The sequence below is a fragment of the Habropoda laboriosa genome, unplaced genomic scaffold, assembly GCF_001263275.1.
Source record: "Habropoda laboriosa isolate 0110345459 unplaced genomic scaffold, ASM126327v1 scaffold440, whole genome shotgun sequence".
In the NCBI taxonomy this organism is placed as follows: Eukaryota; Metazoa; Arthropoda; class Insecta; order Hymenoptera; family Apidae; genus Habropoda; species Habropoda laboriosa.
In genome coordinates, this window is record NW_017100710.1 from 1,703,708 (window position 1) to 1,714,197 (window position 10,490).

General features: G+C 33.7%; 1 protein-coding gene across 1 annotated transcript; it reads right to left on the reverse strand.

The window, feature by feature from the left end:
- Window positions 1-6,612: 6,612 nt before the first annotated feature.
- On the reverse strand, window positions 6,613-10,265 carry LOC108577002 (G-protein-signaling modulator 2). Its single transcript, XM_017940082.1, has 8 exons — window positions 9,996-10,265; window positions 9,048-9,413; window positions 8,823-8,965; window positions 8,502-8,741; window positions 7,952-8,423; window positions 7,651-7,868; window positions 7,434-7,578; window positions 6,613-7,355 (listed from the first exon to the last, which is right to left on the reverse strand). The coding sequence occupies exons 1-8, from the start codon at window positions 10,038-10,040 to the stop codon at window positions 7,152-7,154; spliced, it is 1,833 nt and encodes a 610-aa protein (XP_017795571.1). The 5' UTR covers window positions 10,041-10,265; the 3' UTR covers window positions 6,613-7,151.
- Between the last annotated feature and the right edge of the window lie 225 nt (window positions 10,266-10,490).

Genomic DNA, 10,490 nt, shown 5'->3' on the forward strand with positions numbered 1-10,490 from the left:
ATTTATTTCATGGTATTGTAACAAGCAAACGTTGAATACATTTTTCATTCGTGTAAGAAGAATTATTTAACACGATAAATTTAGCTGTACTATGGTTATTTTTAATCTACGACCACAGGTCAACCTGATTTTTAATCCCTACGAAATTAATTTAACCACGAGTAAGTAACGAGAACGCTAAAACCTATGTTTCCATTGAAGAATATTGTAAAAACGTATAAATTGTTATATGCAATGTTATAACAAATTGTCGGAAGTATAAATTTTTAATAAAATTGTGAAAATTGATAAATTATACCGTGTTACGATATCGGAAATCTCCCGCGAAAATCTCCCGCGAAAATTTCCCGCCTGACCTAACCGACGATTTTGCTAATGACTTTGGGGAGAGGGTACCGCAGGTATATAAGGACCCGCCGATGTCCCGCGAAATCATTTACCCTTTATACTGGGCCCTAGACACTTCGCGGCGTATTTTGACCTGAAGGTTCTGAGATGTGAATAGAGTGGTCGGGGGCTACTAGCTAGTCTATGTCCACCCTGTACACACTCAGCCTTCTTGTAACACTTGTATACATTAGAATCAATTAGAATTTCTATTACTAATTATTAAACAAATTTTAACAATTACCGGCACTCGCTAGGCACGTAATATCAGACTTTAAATACTCGACTTCGAACTTCGGTTTAGTCATAATTCTATTAATGTTATAATAACGTATAATTTATTAATTTTCACAATTTTATTATTAATTTATACTTCCAAAAATTTGTTAAAACATTACATATTATTATTTATACATTTTTGCAAGTTTCTTTGACAAATAAGTACGTTTCAACGATCTTATTACTTTCTCGTTGTGAAATCAAGTTCGGAGGATTAAAAATCAGGTTGACCCTTGGTCGTAAATTTAAAATAGCCATAGTGAAGGTGAAATTATTATTTTAAATAAATGTTTCTATACGAATTAAGAATCTATTCAACGTTTGTTTGTTGCAATACCGTGAAATAAATTGTATTATATATTTTCTCAGTTTAGACTGAATTTAAAGTTCGTAAGGATTAGAAATCAGGTTGACCTGTGGTCGTAGATTAAAAATAGCCATAGTGAAGGTAAAATTATTACGTTAAATAATTGTTTTTATACGAATTAAATATTGATTCAACGTTTATTTGTTGCAATACCGTGAAATAAATTGTATTATATATTTTTTCTGTTTACACTAAATTTAAAGTTCTGTTTACATGTTATAACAATTAGAATGTAGACGTTTTGCCGTTTCACGGTTTTTCCTCTGTTAATTATGTGTTTATAAATCATTTCAAACTAAAGCAGCACCATGCCCACCCTTAATTAAACCGTCTCAGTAGTTTACCGTAATTAATAATCTATTTTCGGAATTTATACGAGAATTTTTGAATTTTAGTAAATACTAGAGTCAGTGCATCGCGTATTGAAATAATAGCTTCATCCCTAGTTCGTTTATTATTGAATATTTTTACGCGTTTAACTTATGCTTCTCCCCAATTCTCGTCGCGTATTTTATTCAAATTTTCTTATATTCTAGAATCGAGAAAGATATGAATTCGCGTTTTTTCTTTTGATTCTTTCAATTTTTCAATTGCATTACGCATTGTTGCAATAATTTCTATCGTTACATTTAATTCTAATTGTTTAGCAGCTTTTCTGCTGCTATGGACCCTACATTTTTTTTTTTTTTTTCCGTGGGGGTAGGCCGACTCTATGTGATAAACAATTGGCAACCAAACGGTGGCTCTCCCTCTACATTCGACGGATAATGTGTACAGGTATTTAATGTAATTTTTTAGCAATTTGTTTTTGTAATTCATCCAAAGCGATATATTATGAAATTAAATTAATCACTCAATAAGTTTTAACGTTAGATTGTTTCCTCGATATGGCCATGGTGGTCATCAGTGACTGGAGTGCCTCAAATGTTTAGAATAATTAAAATAAAATAAATGTTGTCAACTAAAAATTTTGAACGTCATAGCTAGCTAGACATTATTTTCAATTGAAAAAAAAAAAAAAAATTATAAATCATAATACTATAATCCTATATTTAAAATGTATTTTCTTGTGGCCGCCTGACAGCAACCTGTATATCTGGCGCGACAGTGAACGTGTTAATAAGTAAATTTTGTTCAAATTATATCGTGTTTGATATCATTTTCATCAGAAAAATCTCACCAACATGTTAAAAAAAATTCCAGATGAAAAAAAGTAAAATTAAAGAAATTATATTTTTCTATTATGATTTGTCGAGCCGTGAAATCTCGTAAAGGAAACCGACCGGTATAGCGTTACACGCTTGATTAACTGTGAGCGAGATAACATGGGCGCAGAGCTAGGCGTAGGACCATCTATACTGTCACTTGTAGAATCCAAACTTACTGACTCTTGGAGAGAATTTACTGCACTTAAAAAAAAAAAAGAAAACTAAAAGGACTTGTTGACTTTTTCAGACCTGCTATATCTATTATACTTTCCTCAATTAATCGAACAATGAAATTCTTAAAATTAAATTTTGGAGTCAACCTTGAAAATTTAGAGTTGAATTTTTTCATTTTAAATTTACAATTAAATTGTTCAAATGTAATTTCTTAAATACAATTCTAATTGCAAATTTAGAATTAAATTCTTCAAATCTGAATTTTATTTAAATTTTTCATTTATCAATAAATTAATCAACATGATACTATAACTTACACTTAACACATATTTTATCTATATCCATAATAAATAACCGAACTTCCCATTTCAAACTACGTATTCGGTGCAGGAAAGAGATCGCTGCTTTCAGCTTTGCAATCTATAAAACGACTTCAAACTGTTCCATAATTTTGTTCATTACGGTTTTTCTTACTTATGATAATATTACATAAGATACAATATATTGCTAGATTACCAACCTAACTTAACTCAACCTTTGTACAAAAAATTCAGAAATTAGACAAATTTTTTAAAAGGAACTGAAAACATTAATGGCTCATTATCGCAATAACATATCAAATGAAAAAGCTTACTACGATTATCTAATATTTAAGCCAAGAATTATGCAATGAATTTCACGTGTTAATAATACATGTAAACAAAGATAAAACGTAATCTCGATAAAAACGATAAAGTGTTACCAAAATACAGACACTATAATCTTAATTTATTCACAAGAGTAGATCGATCGATTGAATCGTAACGCGTCACGGATAACGTCGATAATTTGCATCGAAGACAAAGCGAAAAGGAGAGAAGAAAAAAAAGAACAACAACAGGGGGATTGATAAAAATGTCGAGAGCGTACCGTGCGGATTTACGACGGGACGATGTTGCGTCCCCTTGCCAGCTTTGTTCATCGAATACACATTGAACCAGCCCTGCCAAGATTGGTACCGCCCATTCCAAATGAAATTGCCGTTCTCGCCACTTATTTCCAATCCATCCTGGCCGCAGTACTGGAGATTTATTAGCGCGGAAATAAACCAACGCGCGAACTGAAAGTCGTTCCTTAATTGAACCACGTTCAATTGTGCGAGGCGGGCCACTTCTTGATCGGCGCGCACGCTTCGATCAATTGTTCCACGATCACGAACAATCGTGGATCGCATTGTGACTCTTTCTGGACGAGTACTGACCCTCGTTTTTTTATTTTATTCTGTGTTTGTCTTTGGTTGTGCAACACTGACGGTGTGTTTGTGGATTTTGATCGTAGAACACTGACACAGGGAGCACGGTGCCCCAAGGGATTCTTTTTCATAAGTTCGTGCCGAAAGAGAAAAATGTTTTAATGAAAATACAAGGAAATACTGTAGCGACTGCATAATGGTCTTACCAAAAACAGAAAGAATAGAAAAAAGTTGTGAAATGAGAAGGCACTTACGTTTATTTTTAATCAAACTTAAAAATTTGTTGAAAATATTGATGTAAATTATTAAAATATAATAATATTGATTATTAAACTTAGTCAAAATTCGACACGAACTTATGGGATGACTTAATACAATATTGTTACATTTAATAAACATGTAGATACTTATCAATTTGTTTTCAACTTGAAATAAACAATTTTTATAGTTTCAATGTTAGAAAAATTAATTAAAAAGAAATGTTAGTATTATTTTTACTATTATACATGGGATATAGTGTACTCCATGTTAATATTAACGTCACAAAAAATTATTGGTAGTGTTCAAGGGTTAAGGGTGAAATTGAGGCATATTCGTCCTTGAAAGAGTCTTTTTTTTTTTTTTAATTCCTATTACTTGACTGTGGAGTAGGTGTCTGTTGTTGGTTATCAAATCTGGGTACCCTGAATCGGTGACGAACAATGTTGGTGGTTCCTAAGTTTGAACGATGCTTGTTAAGTTAATTAGAAATGTATTTTCGTTCTATTATTTTTAACATTGCAAGTGAGGCTCAATTAATCGCACTTTATCAATTTTAGCACTTATCAAAACCATGCAAACAGAAAATAAGAATTTTAAATTCTCAAAAATTCACCAGATTAACGTAGGGGTTAATATTCTTTACGAGGATAAAATAAATAAATAAGAGAATGAGAGTTAATTCTTAGAGTGGAACCCACAGTCAAATTCTCTAAATTCCTAGCCCTTATCCATTCGTAAGATTCCAAAGATGGCGGTAATTGGACGAACTGTGTATCAAGAAACAAACCATCTGGTCCATCTACAATCAGTAGTATGAATGATAACTACGAATAAAACTGTCACTTTACTTCTAGTTACTTTTAGGAATCGCCCAATTTTCTTTATTTAGCACCGCGTCGTTCCATTCCAGCCATAACGCAGAATCGTCTATAGGAGAAGCCTCAAATACAGATTCTGCAACTTTTTTGGATCTCACAGACATGTTTGAAACTTTCTTCAATCAGCAAAAGACGATCGTTCTTGTGTCAAAAATTAAAAAAAAAAAGAAACAGGTTCGTACGGAATAAAACGCGAGAATTTGTGGAAAAAGTATATATATTTATTGAATCTCTGTATTATACATAACTATATGAAGATGAGATGCGAATCTACCTTGAAAACAGACTCCGTAAAAAATATTACAATTTGAAAGAAACTCTATTTATCTCGTTAGTACCTAGTACGCCATCGCCAACCTTACGAAATTAAACATATATTAAAGATATAGAATGTAGTACAAATGTAACGTCTACAGAAAATAGTATTATCGATCTTCTCGTTATATGAACTCAACAACGAATCAATAGTTTACTTCGATCCCTCCCTTTAATGACAACGATGAACGATGAGCTTGTACGTTTACACCATTATAACGAAGTATCTTTTTTTTTTTTTTCTATAATAATTCGCTTTTGCATTTTAGGTTCACGTAGTTACATAGTTTCCTGAACAACAAGAAAAATAATACTACGTTCGTACATACAGGAATTACAATTAGTCCTCACTGCATTTTTTTTTCTTTCTTTCCTTGTTCGCTTTACGCCACACTAATCATTTCCTTCCTTCGAACAATACTCGACGTATAGCTCTATTAGTCGCTTAATTCAGGCTCGGTTTAATTCTTATAGTCGGTTCTATAGTTTTGGGATTTAGTACATATGTATAAGTAAGTAGGCGTGAAACGCTTTAGCCTCGAAATGCACATACACGCATCGTAGGTCGATGAAGTTGCGTAAACTTATTAAGGCATTGTTCCAGTTTTCTTGTTCTTTTTTTTTTTTTTTAAGTATTGTTGACTGAAGCGTTTTCTTTCTGATAATAATCTTATCGCGTATTCAGAGATAAACAACGCGGGAAAATTTACATTAATTTAAGTTACTTATTAAGGTACCTTTAAAGATTATAAATACAATGGATTATTCAATGGAATGTTGAATATGTTCCTCTTTTTTTTTCAATATGTGTGTGTTATCTACTTGTCTTTATCAATGTTTTTTCTTCTTTTTTTTTTTTGGAACACAAGGAGATCAAGCGATACAGTGCACTGTATCAAATTGTAAGTTCGAGAATCCTTACAAATTGAATTCCCTTATGTATAATTAAGTTTCTGCGCTTTGGAGTATCGACATTACTATAGAATTTTTAGTTAGGTACTATTTGGACTTCAAGATGATACCGCAATCATGATCGATCCAGTCTATTCGCGAATACAGTTTTACACTCCATCTACTTGGAATGTGCAAAGTACATGAACGACAGGAGCTGATTACAACATCGTAATCAATGGAAATGGTAACGTTCATTATAAATTATTATAATTGTACGTGTCACAGACTTGGATTAATTCGCGCACGTTAAGGAACGTACAATGAAGACAACAGCAAATACAGAAAAATACATGGAATAACAGGGACCAACAATTTCTTTCTTTCCTTCCTTTTATATTTAATATTTAAATTCTAACGTATCAATTTCGTTTGGCACCAATTTCATCACGTACTACCTCGAAATTCGCCAACATAATCGAGACTAAATCAATTGTACAATATCAGATATGCAAGAAATAATGCCAGGATTGATAAATCCTCACCCAGTGCATTCTCATGATGTTAGAGCACTTTAAACTCTTTGAAGAAATATTCATATGACTTATACTCTCAGCCTGGCAGTGTTCACAATGTCATAAATTTCTTTTTTTTTTCACGAATCACTTAATCATTCTTTGCCGCTGCGAAAAAATAATATTTTATCTCAGAAATATTAATACAAAATTAGTCTTTATTTAATATCGTGCATTTGCTGATCGTTTGCACGCATAACTTAGGTTCGTATGTACAGAATTTGGCACCATATTACGGGATAATATCAAGCAATAGAAAAAGAAAAAAAAAATAGAAAAAGAATGTTTTTTTTTTAAATATATAAAAATCGGCTTGCTACGGTCGCAACAATGCGTCGTTGTTGCGTTATTCTAAAGCGGAAAACCAATATCAATGGACGGTATAATAGTACCTTGCAGTTTCCTAGAATCTGAATCATACACGTGCAATGATTTCATAGGCTGTGTGAGCAAAATGCATAAATTAAGCCCCGAAACGTTTCGTAAATCATTAAAGAAGACAACGAGGAATTGTATGGAACGAGTTGTAGAATTTCAAGCAGGCTCATTACCATAAGACTTCCCACAATTATACATATTAATGCTTTAACAGGTTTTGCCAGGTCCAGAGGCTCTTTGATCGTCCATTCGCCCCGCTTGAAGTCTTTGTATTAAAGCAAAAAGATCCTCCTCAGGAACAGTCGATCCTGCTTGAGTAGTCCCATTAGATCTTTGGCTATGCTCCTCTTCAGCATCGTGCACCGTTGAAGCTGCTGGCAAAGGACTTCGCTGATCTTCTAAACGTGAACCCTAAATACATAATTCAATAAGACACTCAACATAACAAGTTCAATAAAAAATAGATGCTAATAAATTAATGATATGTACCTGGCACCTCACCAGCATTTCAATAAAAGAATCGTCAGAATCTTGATTACTGTTTAGGCCAGGTAAATAAGGCAGCGTCACTCGTTGCTCGTCCATTCTTTTACTCTGCATTCCAGCAATCAATTCTAATAAATCTTCACCATCTCTGAAAAAGATAATAATTTATTTAAATATTTGTTAACTGCATACAAAGTAGTGCACACTTATAAATACGTACTTATCGTCCGAATCGCACACTTCGGGAGTGATTGTTCTAAACTTCGGATTGCGATTTATGTTCAATGCACAGCGTTGGTCATCCATTCTACCGGATTGGAAACGAGACAAAAGATCAAAGAAACTGTCGTCTTCTTTTTGAGTAATTTGTGGTGTCACGTTATTACTCTTATCTGTTTGAGATTCGGCTTGCTCTTTTAATTTTGCATCCGGTGTGAGCTAAATGAAAATACTATTTCTGTTAACAATTTCTCACTCAATATTATTTTAGATAACAAAATTATATTGAATAGTTAAGTTACCTTAATAAGATCCAAGTTATCCATGCTTTGTCTTCTAAGTCTGTATCTACATGTTGGAGATGTGTTAACATTTGAGCTTGTATTGGTTGAAAGCTTTTGGGCAATATTTTCTTTATTACTCTCCTGTTGTCCTTTCTCCAAGCCCAGAATTTTTTGCAAATCATCAACATTCATTTGTGCAGTTGCTTGCCCCATTGGATCTTCTAACTCTTTTGAAATGTTCAAGTGTAAATTGGCATAATGCAGTGCTTTCTCATGGTTACCCATTGCAGCATATGCATTGCCCAAAGACCAACAGGCACGGCCTTCACCTACTCGATCCTTAAGCTGTTGTGCTATTTCAAGATGCCACAAATGGTATTCTATTGCAGTTGGGTAGTCTCTGAGTAGAGTATATGTATTTCCTAGGGAATAGCATGCTTGTGCTTCTACCTCTCTATCTCCTAATTCTTGTGCAAGAACTAGAGTTCTCCTACAGTAGAATGAAGATGAATATTTACTTACATATTAATCTATTGATTGTATAGAAGAATGTAATGGAGATACACACTTGTAATGCTGTGCAGCTTTCTCAAATTCACCAAGAAATATATGTGAATTCCCTAAATTACTGTTTGCCCTTCTTTCAGCAGCTTTATCACCAAATTCCCTGGCAATCTTTAATCTTTCATTATGATAATAAATTGCTTGCTGAAAATCACCCAAGAGGTAAAATGTATTCCCTAAATTACCACATGCTCTGCCTTGAGCAGCAGAATCTTCCAATTCCTTCATCAATTCTAAGTTTTCTCTAGAAAAGGAATTCATAAAATTCATACTTCCATCCTATCTAGGTTTTAGCTTAGAAACTTTGATGCTTCAATCTTCTTACTCATAATAGCGTACAGCTTGTTGTAAGCATTGTCTGACATCCTCAGAAAATTCTCCAGGATCCTGGTGACCTACTCTACCAGCTTGTTTGCCCTTAGCATGATAAACATTCCCTAAATTGTATAAAGCTCTCCCTTCACTGAGCTGTATGAAAAATAACTTTTAAAAATAGTCTAACATTGGAATACAAATTAGAAACCTGAAATAATTCCTTAAGCACACACACCTTATCTCCAATTTCTCTTGAAATTTCCAAATGTCTTTTGCAACAAATCATAGCCTCATCAAACTTTCCCATAACTTTTAATGTATTCCCCAAGTTTCCGCTAGACTTTGCTTCCCCTAATTTATCACCCATGTTACGTGCAAGTGTCAAATCCAGTTTGTGATATTGCATTGCTTTTACATAATCACCAAGGTAAAAATATGCATTTCCTAATTGGCTGTAAATTGCACTTAAGATTCGTAAGTCATCTGTGCCAGCTTGAATCGCAGCTTGAAAGAATGCAACACCAGACTTGCAATCTCCAGCCTTACACAGGCGCTCACCCTCGAGTGCCAGTTCAAGGCACATGTTCCACCTTTCACTATTCTGTTAAATACAAGAAATTCATCCATCACATACTATCATCCACCCAAATTACACTTTTGATCAGTTAAAATATATTAAAATCATAGCAAAATTATAGTAATTTAATCAGGAGAGTACTCAGAAAATATCTAATACATGATTGCAATATGGTTTCATTTTAAAAAAATGTGGAAAGGATATTGGAATGATCATGGGAGTGGCTGAATATGCAAGTGCAACAAATTTACTGCAGACAGAGTGTTCCTACTAGCATTTCAAATTTTTTCTTGTCAATAATTGGAAACTAATACTAAGTTTATAGAAAAAATATATATTACGCTAAAAATAATCTACGAATTATTAGATAAATGAATATAAACGGTAAGTTGATTAAAAAGACGTACACATAAATGTTCAATATCATTTATTTCTGTCTCGATATATTTTTTATTGTTTACAGAAATCATCAAGAAATTATACAGTGTTAATACATAATAAAAAGTGAAATGGACAAAAGTGAATGAATCGTACACAGTAACGCGGTAACAGAATGGTGTATGAGTCACGCATGGAAAAATGTAATAATTAGTATGGTTCACTTACTTGCCCTTCCGACGATAAATTTTCCGCGCTCGCGCTCAGAGACATCGTGTTCCCTTTCGTTTTCCTTCTCCTCGTAAATTAACAATCGATCCCTGCAGTTTCACAACCGTAAATAACGCAAAGCTTACGGGCACAGTAGACGGTTATGCGGATTACGATAATTCGACGTGTACAATTTTTTACGCATCGTGATCCTGCGATTTTCCGTATCGCAATTTGTTCTTTCGCATAATCGCGTCCGCGTATTGCTTGCGACAAAACGCGCGTCGCTTTTCCCTCCACCCTCACAAGTAACTCGCCGCACTTTCTGAATGCAACTGACCGAAAATTGAGCGTCCAAACAAATGGCGCTTGATGCATTTTGTTCGTGTAACGTCCAATCGGATGAACGGTTTTACTCAGGGATAAATCCTAATTCCCTAGACTGCGTTTCAACACATATATACTACACAGACGCGACAATTTTGGACTCGACCGCGGATGTACCATCGTAGA